This window comes from Coturnix japonica, chromosome 3 (assembly GCF_054131305.1).
Source record: "Coturnix japonica strain WE chromosome 3, WE-NBRP24, whole genome shotgun sequence".
NCBI classification, from domain to species: domain Eukaryota; kingdom Metazoa; phylum Chordata; class Aves; order Galliformes; family Phasianidae; genus Coturnix; species Coturnix japonica.
In genome coordinates, this window is record NC_140665.1 from 56,391,912 (window position 1) to 56,408,906 (window position 16,995).

Here is a 16,995-nt window from a genome sequence, read left to right on the forward strand (position 1 = left end):
CAAAGCCAGGATTTGCCACATACACGCAAAACAGTAGACACAGCCCATCAAATTTCCCTATGTCATCACTTGTATTTGGTCCATGACATTTGAATGAACCATAGCCCACTGCTGAGAAGTTTAAGCATTTGTTTAAATAGTAACGTTAGTAAATAATACCATCTCTGTTCTAGATCCCTCCAATTAGAGGGAAATCAAGTTTCTTGAACTAGTTGGAAGCTGTTTAATTTTTGCTTCCATGCTCTAGATTTTGTTAAGGCTGTTGTCAAATCAACACTTCAAAACCTTTTCCAATTGAACGATCTCCCAGCTATTTCTCAAGGAACCATGGATCTCTGTGTAGCAAACTGGAGTTCATTGACCATCCCCCTGCCGAGGACTGGTTACCCATGTTGGATTCTGTGGACTGTGGCTGGAAATGCTAATTTAATACATGGCACAAACAAACCATTGCTAAACTTCTTTCTGATAAGTGTGATGGATTAAGAGTCTGTTGTTCCAAACCTTGTTATTCAGACTTGGATCATCTTTTCTGGGGAAAAAAAAAATATAAATAAAATAAATTCCATCTTATCATCATTCTTATTAAAACACAAACACCAGGCCAAGATACATTCCGGTAATTTTCTTACTAACACCATTTAAAATGTTAATTTCCTTTTTGGTGTTTATTGATAATCCTTTTCTGTGCATATTCAAAAGCCACATCTGCTGTTTTGGCTGCAGCAGTTTGTAACTAGCTGTCGTATGGCTCTGGACAAACCACTGTCTTCCTGGTCAGAAACAAAGAGTTGGCTAAATGCTACTTTGTATTCACAGGGAAAGCAGCTGGCTGGGAGGGAAGTTGACCCAGTAACTTGGTGCTCACCTGCCATTGCAGGAGATCCACAGGCCACACTTCAAGCTGAACGAAGGGCTCATTTCAATTAGGACTTCTCCCATGTCTTTCTTAATGACTACGCAATTGACTGCGTACAAAGGAATGATGTTTTTACTAAGCCTTCCCACAGGTCATGACTGTATTTTACTTTGGGTAGGGATGGCTGTCAAATGCCACATATCTGCCCAACTGAAGTCCTAGTTCTGGGTAGTCATGCTTGTAGCTCATGCATCGTTCTTTGTAGTCTTCCCAAGTCAGCTTCTGAAGATTTTCTATCTAAAGTAACATTTTCCATTTTACAGTCCTTCGCAGGTGCACTCTTTCATATAGCTGTATTAAAATGCATCCTGCATAAGTGAATTCAAATTTCTAGGTGATCTAGAATGTTCTGTATTACCTGTCTGCCTTAAATGCTACTTCTCCAAATTTTGTGACATAAAATCACTTCTAGTAATGATCTTGTTGCATTTGCTGATATGGAGTATAGCTGCAGACTGTGGGTAGGATGCTGTTAAGAATGTCCCCAGTGATTTTCTGTTTGCTTTGGTTGGTCAAACAGATGAGCAGCTTAATACCGACTGTGGGAAAAAGACATCGAGATGCAGCTTTATGGTGTGATTCTCAGTTCACTCTGCAGTCTCTTTGGGCTATGCTTATCATTGAAATTCCTCTCCAGTCTCTTTTTCTTCTGGGCATTATGTGTCTTGAGTGTGTGTGCAGTGGGGGAGGTTACTGAATGATCTTGTGCTACACTGCAGTGTTGTATCAGTAATGCATACACAGTTTCTTGTCAGGGGAGGCTGACTCACTGGCTGTTGCCATATTCCGATAGATCAGATTTTTCTAGACTGCTTGCTTGCAGTTCTTTTTCTTCAGTGTTTTAGTATGTCAAAAAGAGTTCTTCAACATGTAAGCATAAGAATTGTAGTGAAAGCCCTCTGAGCTCCCCTAAGTAAAGCTAAGAAGGATTAATTTTACTTTCTGATGTTCTAAAAAAGAAATCATCAAATTAGCCTGATCAAATTATATGTGTAAATCTTCACTATGGAAGTGATTAGTGTATATTTAAATATTTTTAATGTGTGACTACAGTTCCTACTCATTTCACAAAATACAATGCAAATGGCTTAAATAGCAAAATTCTTATTGCCTTACACAAGGAAAAAGAATTAGATCTTGTTGAGTTCCTTTTAACTCTATTCCTGTGAAAATGCAATTAAAAAAGAAAATGTTGAACTCCCTAATTAAGCTTGTGTTCATTTTAATTTAAAAATATCATGCATAATTTAGACAAGTATGAGGTCAGTAAAAATGTTTGTTCATATTTTACTCTTCAAATTAACCAGTAGCAAATTAACTAAATGCCTTATATTTTGATTAGCCATCCATAAGGGTTAGAGAAATTAGAAGGGTCAAAATAAAGTTTTTCCCATTTGTGGTCCTTTGCAATGCCCATGTACAGTTGGCCTGGAGAACTTGGGCTGTGCTTTTAACTTGGTGCTTCCACATGTCAAGTATTTGAAGGACATATCCTTTACAGCATTGAAAAGAATAAGCTGGCAGTGGTTGAGAGAAAACAGATGCTGCACTGTCTCTGGGAATAATGAAGATATTCTTTCATTGTTGATTTATCAGACCTAAGAAAGTGTTGATTTCCAGTGCTTTCCAGTAAATTCCATAGAAAGATTTTTATTTATTTATTTATTTGTTTATTTGTAGGGCTTATCTTGAATTTTGAAGAATTTGTAATTCTATGTGTATATGTCATTGCATACATGTTTCCTTACATATCGCTTAAATAAAAACATCCAGAATTAACTTGTAAAATGTTGCTCAGACACTAAGCACTTCAGCAGGGATTCTTTTGTAATTGTGGGTATCTTTCCCTTTCTTTTGAAATATCTCTACATTTAGGTTGCAAAAGATGTATCAGTGAGACTTCATCATGAGTTAGAGAATGTGGAAGAAAAACGTACTGTAACAGAAGATGAAAATGAAAAATTAAGACAGCAGCTTATAGAAGTTGAAACCACAAAACAGGCACTGCAGAATGAACTGGAAAAAATGAAAGAGGTTGGTACTGCTATTTATTTCTATGTAAAATATTTGAAGTTCTCAGATTCTTATTCATTGCTATTTTTCTCCAACAATTTGTTTTGGGAGCCTGAAATATGGCAGATGAAAGTAGCGGAGGGTGCTGAAGTACAGCTGGGTGACTGAACAGTTAAGAGCAAATGAAAAGATTCAGTTGTTTCTAGGAGAAACAGAAAGTAAACAGTGGCTTAGTTTTTCCCTGTGCTGGAAAAGAATGGTAGAAGTGGTAGTAAGAGAGTTTAGAATCCTTGAGACCTTGTGCTTCTGTTGGAATATGTACAGAAAGAATTCCTCACATGCTTTTACAAAGAATAGTATTTTTTCTTTGCTAACTACTGTTGGGGACTAGCAGGCACACTGAGACAGGGCAACTCAGGCATGTTCTTATGGAGAATCAGAGAATGGAGGACTCTACCTGGGCTTTCAGTCTTAGCATAATTTTATACTGTATCTAAGTCATCTTCAGAATTACTCAGTTTGTCATTATACAGATGTAACTTGCTATCCCATTAAGTAATCAGAAAATTGTTTTATAGCATAATAGCCTGGACAGCAGAGATAATAAAGCATGCAATGAAAAGTGAATATGTTGGCTAAAAGTGAATTCTTAGAGTAGATTTTAGAAATAACTCTCTGTTCAGTGTTTAAAATTCAATGCATGACACTGATTTGCACATTCAGTAATATTTGCCAGCAGAAATACCAATATCTACTTTGTTCCTCTATGAAGTGGAAGAGATGTATTTCGGTCATTAAAAAAGCCAGGAGAATTTCAGTTGTGTTTTTGTGAGCATGTAAGGTTTGGAGGATATTCCAGCCACATGTATGTTTTCCATCAGTTACAGAATTTTTAAGAGTTGCAAATGCTTACTCTAAGTGAGGTAGTATTAAAAATATTCATATGTTTTCTTTACAAGAACTAAATTTCAAACATGTTAGTAGAGGATAAACAGGTGTGTTTTCACCAACTTCTGCTGCTTTTCTAGATAACTGTTGATTTGAAAAGGGCACAATGACATCTGAGCCTTATTTGGCTTCCTTTTCCCATGTCTGAGATTTTCTGTTTTCACTTTGGCCTCTGCCTTCAAATACCACTAAATTTCTGAGACCATCTTCTTTATGAGAGCATCATTTTTCTGTACTTATGCTTAAAACCTTTTGTTAAGCTTGACTTCACCCCAAGTTTTCAGTTTCTCTTATCTCAAAATCTACTTTCTTGTAAACTCCTATGATTTCCTCCCACCCTGTTATTGGTTGTACCAAAGTTATTTTCTTTTTGTTTTCTTTTATTTTCTTTTGCCTTGCTTCTTCTTATGGGTCTCTGGATTGCAGTAAAGCGTAGTGGCAGTTTAATATTTTGCTTTTTGGGGGGGAACTATGTACCTCCAGGAAATTAACACAATAAATAGACTTCTTTATCTCTATCACCAGTGGTTTCTTTCTCCTTATTCTGGCTCTTCCCTGTCGCCCACTAGGCAGAACTGTGGTTCAGCTGTTCTTGTAGAATCACTGAAACATAGAACTGCTTGGGTTGGAAGGAACCTCAAGGATCATCAGGTTCCAACCCCTCTGTCATAGGCAGGGTTGCTCATATTTCTCTTCTTTTTATAGCTGAGGTGTTATCCACTTTTCTGTTGTTGCTACTGATATCAATGGAAAGATATTTGAAACACCAGAAAGACAGAAAGAAAAAAAAAAAAAAAAAGAAAGAAACGGAAATTGTATTTAAGCCAGGAGCTCTTCTGCATGATACTGTTTTCCTGAAGCTGAAACACATAGATGATTCCCTTTGACTAAGAATGGGAGCGCTGAGCCAGAATGGGAAAATGCATTACAATTCTACATATCAGAGTGGAGATGGGGTAGATAAAGGGTCAGAAATGTGTCCTCATACAGAGCTGGGGAGAATGGCCATCACTAATCATGATGTGTTTCAGCATAATTAGACAGGAGTTTTCATTTTTGTATTTCACATAGATTATTGTGTCTCAGTTACTTGGAGCAGGCTGTTACTCGGTCAAGGACTTTTAGCATAGGATAGGGGATGCTGGAGGGTGGTTAAAGTGGTAAAAGTTGAAGAAAAGCAAGTCTGAAGCAAAGCCAAATTGTCATGCACATGCCATGACACGGGGAACCAATGAAACAATCCTGGTGAAAGATACTGATGCTTACAAATTAGAAATTTAGAATCTGTGAAGAAACTAGGAAATTGTTGAAGTGAAACAAGCATGAAAAACCCCAAAGCAATCTCAAGTGAATTAGAATTTTTCTGTGAAAAATACTTTTCCTTATTCTTCATTGAATGGAGGTTTCACGTGTTTTAAATATCATTGTCAGAAAGTTATGTTAATCTTCTCTTTGCTTGTGTGTTGCTTCCTATGGTTTTGTGCTTTTACAACCCTCTCTCATGTCAGTTCACCTATTACAATCAGTGGTACTTCCTGCATAAGTAATTTCTGCTCAACATAAATAAGAATGAAGAGTCAAGACCTTTTGTCTTGATTCTTCAATTAATTGAATTAATGACAGAATTAATTTCCAAAGTCAATGAATTCACTTCATTTTACAACACAATAGCAGTGCTTAGAATATGTATAACTGAATTCTGTGCTTTTTTTATTATCAAGTGTACTGCAAAAACACATACCTAATTTTATGCACTAGCTGGTAATATATCCCTTTCTTCCTAAAATTATTTATTTATAGTTGCCATGGGAAATCTTTTATGATCAAAAATGTGAGATAGCAGAGAATGTTTAAGAGACTTGTTAAAATTTTGAAGGCAGAAGCAGCTTTTTTATCTGTTCGTCTCTAGAGCATGAGAAGAGCCAGTTTTCTCTGTATAGATTCTGTATTGTTTTAATAAATGTGTCATTGCAAACATGTCTGAAAGATAAATGCTAGCAGACATGTTTGTTTAGAGACAAAGTTAGATTTATTCTCTGGGCATTTGAGTAAATGTAGAGTTGTATTTGTCCATTAGTCCAGCGGTATATCAGCAATTTCCTTACTTATTTTGAAGCTTTTCTTTGGAGGGGTGGGGAAAGATGCATGCATTGTATGACAAATGAAAGTAGTTGTTGATGACAGAAGAAGCTTGCAAGTATCCAAGGTGTTGGAAGGTGTTTCAGCAAACTTTATGTTTTCTATTGGTACCTCTTACTTGGAGTCTTCCAACCTGCAGCTATTTCATTTAATAGTGTTATTTTTTCATATATAATTTTTGAGATGTAAAGTGTTGCTAATGACTTGCATTCCTTTACATGTCATTAATTTGTTTTTAGTTCTTACACTTATTTTAGATATGCATGAAGCAAAGGTAGTATTCGAACTGGAAACAATATTCCTTCTGACAAAAGTTTAATAATTCAAAATGTAGCAAGCCTAATTAATTCTTGTAAAACTTTTCATGAATAAATATGGGAAAAAAATCATTCCTTTATTGTAGCTATGTAGGAAATGCTCAGATAACCATGCCTTAGACTGTTTTCTGTGAGATAAATAAAATAGGTTGAGAGCATGACAGACGTACTGGATTTTACAAATCCTCCTTGCATTGAAGAAACGCAGTGTTTTTCAGTTATCTATGCCTTTATGAATAGATACAAATTGGTCTGCTATTGCTCCAAGCAGGGCAGATGCAAGATAGTTCATTTCTTACAGCAAAATTACAGTGATGTCAGCAAGCTGTTGTTTTCTTCTTGTAAGCTTGGGTTATTAGCTCAGATAGAGAGATTTTGATAACCAAGGCTATGTGGTTTGAGCCAGAGATTTCTTGTTCCTATTCAATTCATAATGTAGGCAGAAGAGTTTGTCTTTCTGCATGCGTCTGTGTTTTCTCAGAGTGGAGCCTGCCTGTTGATCAGACTGTTCTGTACTTTGTATGAAAATGGAAGAAGGCAACATGATCTAGGAAGCTCAGCACAGGATTTACAAGGAGAAATCTAAATTCTTTTGCTGATTTTGATACATTATGCTGTGGGACTGCAGGAAAGTACATTTCTGCTTACTCTTACAATGTCTGTTTGCCCTGTTTATGTAATCTTTGGGCACAACTCAGATCTCCACGTACCTTTGAATGCTCAGGCTGAGCAGAAATCAAGGGAGTAACTGGAGATTTCACATCATCAACGAACAAAACACAAAAACACATACATGCGCACAAAAACAAAACTGGAGATCTTTGAAAAGAACTGGCAAAGGATGATCTTGTTCCAGTATCAGCCTGTAAGTCTCTGATAAAAACCTCTTTCTAAGTCAACACATTGCACAAATCACATGGCTTCTTAGAGTTCTCTGAAAGAGGCTTCATCTATTTCCTCTTATTTATTAGACGATCTGTAGAAGATGCCCAGAACAGTGTTACCCATACTTCCTTGTCCTCTGATTCTTACTTTTAGCTCACAGCTGGCTCTTCACCCATAACAAGGCTATAGGCAACACATTTGAACTTTACATAGAGCAGAACCCTACTTCCTCACCTTCAGAGATTTATGGCTGCACTCCAGGCATGTGAAATATCCTGTCATGTCCCCTGTGTAATCCTAGCAAGGTCATAGCTCTGTATCTGAACATGGATTTCTAGCTTATGTTTGTTTCCTATGCTGTGTGCATGTATATTACTGGACATAGATACTTAGTTGTGTTTCTTTGACAGGGAAAGTTTGAGTTTCCTCTATCATGCTGTTCTCTGATAACTTCTTAATTGTACCCCACGCTTCTGTTTCTGCTTTAGTCTCATTTGAAACAGCTAGTAAGAGAGGGAGTTGGGATGAAGTAAAGAACAAGAGATGAGATAGCAGTATGCCTGTTAATGTAGCTGATCAGCTTCATAGGGGTCAGTATGGGAAACTGGGATTCTTTGAAGAGTTGAAGTAATTTACTTACTTTTGGCACCACGTGGTAGTAGGGTAGGATTTAATAATTTTAATAAGCAAAATGTTTTAGTGATCCGGAATCTGTTGCTTCATGAAAACTCAGATTGCTTTGGTGAAAGAACACTAGTGTGATTACAAGTCCTTTTTTAGAAAAGATTAGAAACAAATCTATGTCTCTGTTTGTGTAGGAAAAGGGAAAAGGAATTCCTCTGTCTCCAAGCCCAGCTCAGCAATTCTCTAAGCACTGCATTCCGCAGACACAGAACGTCCATTTACTTCAAAACTGACAATGTGAAATCTTGTTGCATCTGGTATTTTGCATTAATATTTTGTTCCTTTTAACACTACTCAGCAGGGATGCTACTCATGATCTATGAACTTGTGATTCTGACTGCACTGCTCAGATCCCACTCTGATCAGCTCCACTGATTTCATAGTGAGCAGGATAAGAAGATTTTACTTAAGTTTAGTGTATGTGAAGAAAATAATGGATAAATATATCAATTGATGTTATAATAAAATCTATTTTAGGAGTTCTTTGAAAGTCTCACACCACAAGGAGGACAAAATGATGTGCAAATGCGAATGAGTTAACGCTTAAACCTCATAAAATTACATTTTAATTATGTATTAGCATTCAGCAATTCATGAGCTGTTTGCTTCAAAGAGAGTTTATCAAAACTGAAAATAATGGCCTAGTGGTCAATCATAAGCTCCAAAGCATATATAAAATACAATGAAAGAATTCAAAAGAACAAAGTTCCAAAGATATCTTACTGTGAAGAAAGATGCCTGGAAGAGTTTTTAGTGTTTTTTTTGAAGGGTCCTTGAAGCTGATGTGCTAATTTATGAATTCTTATTCAATTATCATAAAGCTTGCGAGGACATGCAAATGAAGTGGCTGATTTGCTTTTTAGTGAGCAACTAATAATAAATATAACTAGTGACAAAGAGTGTATCTGGCATAAGTTTAAAACAGAAGAGAATTTAGTCATAGAACAAAGTTGATTTTTGAGCAACTCTTTTCGAATCTGTAAACATACTACTATTGCTTTGGCTTGATGGAGGCAAGGGGGTTCTTCCTTTACTTGGGATGTTACTTTAGTTGCCTTTTTTCCCCACGATGGATACAAGCAGCCTTCAATAAGCAAATTCACCTGTCAAGGTTACTATTGATTAAGTCTCCAGGTAAAGCTGGAATCCCTTTGTATTGAGCTAAATACGATAAATGAAAAGAAAGGGAAAAAGTCTCTTCTCAGACAAAACTAATCAGAATGGGAATGTAGAATAATAGATGTGCTTTCACCACATAGAATCCAAGTGATAGAGAAGGGATAGGAATCCCTACATCCTGGTCTCACTTCAACACCTGAGATCATTTTATTGTTTGGATCATGCCTCTCAAAATTGTTTATGCTGTAGATTTGCTTCCATTATATGACAACTATATTTGTAAAATAAATTGGGCTGAGGACTGACATGTGGTTGCCAGTTGTACCCCTTGGATGGTTTTGACATGGGTCAGCTGCCACTGCTTCAGGGTTTATTCATGGTTTGGATTCTAGCCTGGGGCAGAGCTCATTCTTGATTGACAGTTTGGATGCAGTCATGCTTGTTTGGTAAGAAGCTGTAGGAAGGTTTAGCCGTATTGTCATTTTAGCTGAAAACAGACTTAACTGTGGAGTGTCAGTCAGCATCAGTTAGAACAGTTCCTGACTCTCCTTTACTGGTCTGAAAACAAGGCACAGGGAAACATAGAACATCAAATCCAATCCAAGGCTGTTGTATGAATTCACTACAGCTGAGACTTACTGGAAAGGGGCAATCACCAGCAGTTACAATGCCAGCTGAAGTGGTATGCTCAGTTGTCGAAGCAATGAACAATGTGTAGTACCTGTGGGTCAGGTTGGTGGATAGTAACTGGTTTCCAGAGAAAATGGTTCCTGAGTGTGAACTTACTGATGAGCATACTGGAAAATACACACCTCTGTTACTTCAGACCTTAGAATATGATTTCATTGAGATCTAAATTAGAAAGAAGGCCTTGTATCTCATTACCTAAATAGGCAGTGTTGCTGATGACATCAGTAATGGCCTCAAAGTACCATACCACATTAATAAATGGAGGAAAGCTTGGGAAAACCAGCGTTGCTTGGTTTACGTTGTCATTTTCTAATCTTGAGTTGCTTACTATCGCTTGGAGTACAGGCATTTTCTGAGTACTGAACCAGAAGTCTTGATACATGCTATAGTACAGAATCAATGTAAATCAAATGTCGTAATTATACTAGAAGTCTTACTAAGGCTTTGATGAATAAGAATAATAAATGATTTCTCCCCTTTATGCCACTGTGTTCTGCTTAAGTACATCAATCCCTTCAAGAAACACCTATGTTTTCAGTGTGCTGGGAAAGGTCAAAGCTGAGCTTGTTTCAGACTGAGAGGAAATGGCTGTTTTTGTTCAGTGTATATGCTCACTGTTGTCTTCAAGAGTTTTTTTTCCTCATAGTCTTATCTTGAGCTCTTTAGCAAATCTACATGAAACAATTTTAGTGTTCTTGCTAATGATAGTAAGTATGCAGTTAAAAAAATCTAGACGTTCTGTCACTGAGTAGATTTATTAGTTAGTCTGCACATAATGCATCTTTCAAGTATCTGTGTTCCTGATGGCTCTTTTGTACAGCTTCATGGCCCTGTGTGGTTTGTTCCAGTGTTAGGAGAGTAAGAAAAATCTAGCACCATGGAGGTAAGCACTGCTTTTGTGTTTTGGCTGAACTCAGCTGCCAGCATGAGAAATAATAACCTTGTCATGTCATAATACAGATGGTTGTTGTGAAGCATGTCGTGGGCCCGCAGGGAGTGATGTCAGTGTAGTTTCCAGCACAAAAACAGGTGAAAGAGACTGGCAAGACCTCAAATGGGAAAACAGAGGATAAATAAAACTTTCACAGAAATTGCTGCATTTACTATTCAATATATTACTCATTATTTTTTCATAGGAGATTAAGTTCATTAAACTGGACTTTCTCCTCATAAATATGTGTTGGCTGTGAACGATGACTGCGTTGTCGTTCAGAACAATCTTGGTCCTTCTCTTCCAAAGTTCTTGTCTTTAATTCCTTGAAGATTTCAAAACCCTCCAAGGTGTGGTACAGGGATGCCTCCTTTAATAGATTCTACTCTGACCAGGAGGATTGGGTTAGATGTCCAGCAGTAGCTTTAAGCCCCAACTATTCTTTTATTTGATATTTTTCTCTTCTGTGGCTTGTAATTATCAATAACAAGCAGAATCTAATTTCTCATTTTGCTGCAGAGCACACAGGCATAGAAAATATAATGTTCAGGGAGAAAGGAAATTGTTTTTAGATTGTTTTTGTTAAACAGGGAAGCTTTGGAGTCTGTGAAGCTGTTTTATTAGGCAAAACACAGCCAGTGAACAACAGGAGGTGAGATCCAGGTATCTACTTAATTAGGGCATTTTCCATGCTGCACTGATAGTGTTTCATGCAGCCTGTGTTCTGTGCAGCGCAGCTCTGTTTGTGTGCAGAGTGCAGAATGGCGTGTCTTGAGCCATCTTCTTTTAAACTCTTACATTTTAGCTATATGTATATAACTAAATTCTGTTTAGGGTGCTTATTAAGTAGAGATGAGTCACTGGACAGAGAGAATACTTAGCTATAGGGTGTGCTGAGTGCTAGAATCAGCCAAACTCTGAGGAATTTATACACCAGGCTTCTTATCTCTATTCACTTGCTGCATTATTTGTAACAACAAAAAAATGCGGTCTGCTGGCATTTTATGATCCAGTTCTCGATGTTCCATAGTTAGGAAATCCAAAGAGTGCATTTACTATTCTGAAGTAAAGGGCAGTGGCTTAACCTTTTAGATATGCATGTAAATTTTACTGAAGTGTTTGTTTCTGCTGAGGTGTTTTGACATATAATATGGTTTATTTATTTTTTTCCACAGCTAGTATAAACAATAGCACATATTGAGATATGTGGATAACAATTCTGTTTTGCTCTGTGTGATCCTATTTGTATGATTGTGTTAATTGAATTTGATTTTCTCAGCAATTCAGGTTAGGATAATAACCAAGCTCTTTGCTTAGGTCACAGATGAGTAGTTGCACTTAGAATGTATTTGCCAGGCATCTGTTCCATCAATGTTGTGTGTAATGAGAGGTTTCTGTGTCTCCGTAAAGCATGTCTGATGATGACATCAAAGTGGCCTAATTACCAAGAGTGTTCTATAATACAGGCTTGGCTGAATTATTTTAATTTTTACAGATGCTTGAATTTAGATCTTTGATTAAGTGACTCACTAGAAGCACCAGTAACAGTGCCCCAGAAAGAGTTCTGAACTGGAACATTGCCTTGATGATACACAGACGTAGATACACTTCAAAAGTTTATTTTCCTTACGGCATGCTTTTCTGAGTAGTGTTGCTCAGTTCCCAGACCTTGGTAAAGTTTCAAAGTTTCATTCCCACTATTGTGCTAAACTGAAGAGTCCAGCATCAATGCTTTGTTGTGGCTGGTTTTGTTGTTGTTTTTTTAATTAGCATGCTTAGGGTTGCTATTTAGCCATTTAAAAATTAAGATGTTAATCTAAGTCAGGAAGTTGTCCTTCCTCAAAGGGGAAAGATGAGAAGTACTAGGAAGTAGTTCATTTCACTACTCTGAAGGTGGATTGACTGTGGGGAGTCAGTCATTTCTAGAGACTGCGCAGGGAACCTCAGTATTGAATCTACACTGTAGGGCTAAATTAAACTGTTTGGTCACTGGTTTCAGCACTACCACACTGTGCTCTCTCTGAAAAGTACAGGAGGATATAATATGATGAAAAAGCTCCATGGGCTATGTCTCCTTCAAGGCTGCACACGGATCTGCTCCACATGGTGCCCACGGGCTGCCGGGGGGACAGCCTACTCCACTGTAAGCCTCTCCTGGGCTGCAAGGAACTGTTGCTTCAGCCTGGAGTACTTCCTGCCAGCCTTCTGTGCTGATCTTGGTGTCTGCAGGGCTGTTTCTTTCACATTTCTCATTCCTCTCCCCAAGCAATTTTTCTATTTCTTCAATCTGCTCTACCACATGCACAACCAGCACTGCTCATGGCAGCAGTGGGTCCCTTCTGGGACAGCTAGAGCTTGCTCTGATCTGACATGGGGTAGTGGTGGGCTCTGCTCACAGAGACTACACCTGCAGCCCCCTGCTACCAAAACCTCACTGTATAAGTCTAATACAGTCACAAAATTAAGCCTGTACATCATTTTAACTGATTATCCTTTAAAACAGGTGCTATTTTGCTGTACCTAGTTTCACGAGTGATAATTCTTTTACACTGTTTATCATTTCTCCAAAGTTTATCTGCAGTCTTTATCCACTATTTATAGTTTTTTTTTCCAGGCAGCAGTGAAAATGTTAATTAGCGTAGGACAAAGAATTTTTCCCTCCGAGACCCTATTAGGACTGCTGTGTTGTTAATTTGCAGGTGATCCACTGGTTCAGTGACATTTATGATAAATGCAGAAAGGCTGGGTGTTTGCTCATGAAAGCTAGTTAAAAAAGCATCCCAGTGATCAAATATTTATATTGAGTTTGAAGATTGTCAAATTTCATTTCAGAATGTGATTTTCAGTCATAGCAAAAGGAAGTATTAAATAAGAGTCTTAAGGCAACTGCAGACATAGAGATTTCACGTCAGCCTAAGATCCACAGCCCCCTCACCTTGCAAGGAATAAGCATCTCCCTTAAAAAGCTGAGCATGTTTCACCTAGGAGGAAGTTGTATAGGGACCAGTCACAGGTTTTCTGTGCCCTTTGTAGTCAGTGGAGTTGCTGGACCCTTTGCTTCTGCCAGTGCTGCTGTATTCTGCTACTTTTGCATGGTAGAAATAGTGGAAAAAGCACTGTGTGCATCCTCACAATCAAAAGACATCAGACAGAGTGAGAAAGGTGGGCATGGGGGTGTCCAAACTGCTAAACTGCCTTCCTTCCAGTTTAGCTTCAAGCCCCTTACGTTTTTTCCTAAATTAATTCATCTCAAACTTTTGCATCCTCTCAACTGACTCTAAAATTTGATTTTTATGTGAGATGTTGGAAGTGCTGTCTGAGGTGCACAGTCTAGAAAGAAGCTACAGAGCCCCTTTTCCTGTTGTGTGCTTACAAACCTAGTGCGTGTAATCTTGATGTAACCCTACCCTGTGAATCCAGTAAGAGCTACCTGTGCATATAACACAGCTCTTCTGTTTGAAGTAAGCTTAAGTGCAACTGGACAAACATGACCAGCTCATAACTTTGCAGAACTGACTTCTGTATACTTCTCCAGTGAGTGGTGTGAAGGGACAGACTGTGTGTGTAGATTCATTCCTTTTTTTCTATCTCATTACTTACTGTTTTCACAGTATCCTTTATGTTGAGGTGCAATAACCAGCCTTTGGTTGATATACAAGAATTTTTGTAACTAAGGCCATGAACCTTATCTGGTTGTTGGCATTTTTGTGTCCTTGTGACAATTTGTTTGTAATCTCCTCTAAGACATTCTTCTAATAAGACTGAAAAAAATCTACTTGTGATAATATGTGTGAGAAAGAAAACTCTGCTTAACTTAGGTAAAATTTTTAATATATTTAATTGATAACTTCTGTGCCCATGAGTGTGGTTTGTCATTATTGCTGTTGTTGTATGGTGGAGTTTTGAACTGTGTTGACAGGCTCTCTGTCACACTGACAATCCAAGATAATGACTATAATGACTGGTGTGCATCGTACTAGGTGCTGTGCAAACCCTAACAGAAAGGCCAACTCTTTTCTCCCAGATAACACAAATAAACAACAGCTTAGGCAAGCCCTGGACAATAGGTTTAACTGGCATCAGTGTGCACCAAGGTACCTTATTCCAGTGTTTTCACTCCAAAGTATTTGTGGTGTTCTGAGATTAACTCTTGCATTTCATTATTAGAGAGAAGAGTGTAAGCCGCTTGTGATTGTGATTTCTGCATTTATAGTGAGGCCCAATTGGTTCAAATGGCAGAAGGCAGCTTCGTCTTCAGAGAACTTGCTTCCACTATTTTCAGATATCCTGCTAGATGAAGTGTGCAGTCACAGAAAATGCAGGTTTTGCTGACTATTTGACATGATCACATAAAGAGCTTTGAAAAGGCAACTTTCATCTTTTTACCTGACTGTACTCGCTCAGTTCTCATAATTTGGTTTATCAATGTGTTTTTCCTTCAAAATATAAAGGCTTTCTCTAGGTAAAGTGCAAATGTATATGTAAGGATGTACAGGATGTAAGGATGGCCTTGGTTTTGCTCTGATTTTTGAAAGCTCTGTAGATCTATCACGGTGTTTAAGAGGCAGCTAACTACAAGAGTGTGCGGTACAGCTGTGGTGACTTGCAGCTGTAGAGATTCAGAAGCTGCTCACCCTTTGCCTTGACCTGTTCTGTGAGCAGGGATAAGGGCTGGCAGGGCAACCTTGTGCATAAATCCCCTTATATGTTGACAGTTTCTCCTGAGTTTGCTTACATTGATTTTTAGATCATTTACCCTCACATCAGATTTGAAATTATCGACCAAGAAGTCTTGAAAAGCTGGTATGTTCTATTCAGCTTCCTTATTAATTGCAGAGAGATTTCCTGTAGTACAGGGTCAAGTAGTGATAAATGAGTTCACTTTAAAGCTTTGCTATTCAGTGCAGCATGATGCTGTCATGTCATTCAGCTGTGATTTTATAAAGTAGACTTCAAGTCTTTTTGTACTCTGAAGCATTCAGCATCGTAGGTGGTTAGGACTGCACATTTGGATTGCAGTTTAAGGCTGGCAAGAGAAGGATTTTGCCATCTGGTCTGAAGAAGTGCTTAGCATCTCCAGCATCATCCAGCAATGTTGGATAAAGTCCAGTGAAGGTTGCTGGAGTATTGATACTCTTGAAAATCACAACGAAATTGCCCATTTTATGTGATCAGGTGTGTATACAGTGCATTGTCTGTGGTTTTATCTATACTGTGGAAATTTCCTGGCATTGCCAGAACATTAATGTTAACATGATGGGTACTCAAAACATTGAATGCTAGAAAAATTGGGTCAGACTGGTTGCAGAGGTATCCAGAGCTTATACAGCACAATCATACATGCCTCAGCTGCTGGTCCTATTATTCTAGCACTGCTGGAATATTTCATTACTACTTGAGCAATTTAGCAAAATCTCCATTGTAGAAACAGTATAATGTGCATTTTTTGCTTATTCTTTTGTCTTTTTCCTGAAGATGATTGACTTGCTTTAAGATTATTAAAACCATAAAGCTCTCTAGAAAGCATTACAGATTAGATTGTGCAAATGCAGTCTTTATTTATTTATTTATTTATTAAGATTCATAATCATTAAATGGACTGAACTGAATATAATTTAAGTTGCTCTCTGTTGCAAACTTTCAAAGCAATTCTAGAATTTGATGGGCAGACTTTTTTTGCTATACGTGAGAAACAACAGAGGCAGCCTTCAGTGGCACTACAATATTCCTTGCAGTACGCTCTGACATGGAAAAAAGAGAATTATCCAAACAAGAGAATTCTATTAAAAGACTATCAAACATGAAGCTTTTTGAACAGACAGCATTTCTACATGAAGGTGGCTAAATTGGCCTTGTGTAACATTATTTAGGATATCAAAATAAACAGCATGTAGTTTCAGTTGTATCCAATGGGAGAATGGGAGCCAATACCAGCTGGGCCGAATCTACTTACACAAATCATCCAGCTCATTGACTTGTATATCTTTGTCACTGCTCTCTGCTTTAAAATTGCATTGCTACACACCACCATTTTGTTGATGAATGTAAGCTCTGAGCATGGGATTTTTTAATTCAAGTATAGCAGAATAGAAAGTAGGGTTTGCCTTTAAATAATCACAACTATTACTGAAGTTAAAAATTTATTACTCTGACTACAAAAGAAGAAAAGAACTTCAAAATAAAAAGCATCGAGAGAAAGGAGAAAAACAAGTGTTTTCATTTTCCCTCATTTGATGTAAAACTACAGTTGCTCTCTGAACTTTTCTCTTAATGTTTTTGTCAAAGAAAACTTTTTCATACGTCTCATATCCTGAAATGTTGTAGGATAGACATCAAGTTGTGTCTAAGCA

The 16,995-nt window shown here is 37.6% G+C and overlaps 1 protein-coding gene across 10 annotated transcripts in view; it reads left to right on the plus strand.

Moving 5' to 3' along the window:
* MTCL3 (MTCL family member 3) overlaps positions 1 to 16,995 on the plus strand; it is a 26,589-nt gene that overhangs the window by 4,295 nt on the left and 5,299 nt on the right. For all 10 annotated transcript variants that reach the window (XM_085541696.1, XM_085541695.1, XM_085541687.1 and 7 more), the window contains one exon: positions 2,795 to 2,953. In XM_085541696.1, coding sequence (XP_085397822.1) covers positions 2,795 to 2,953 — 159 coding nt within the window. The remainder of the gene's footprint in view (positions 1 to 2,794; positions 2,954 to 16,995) is intronic.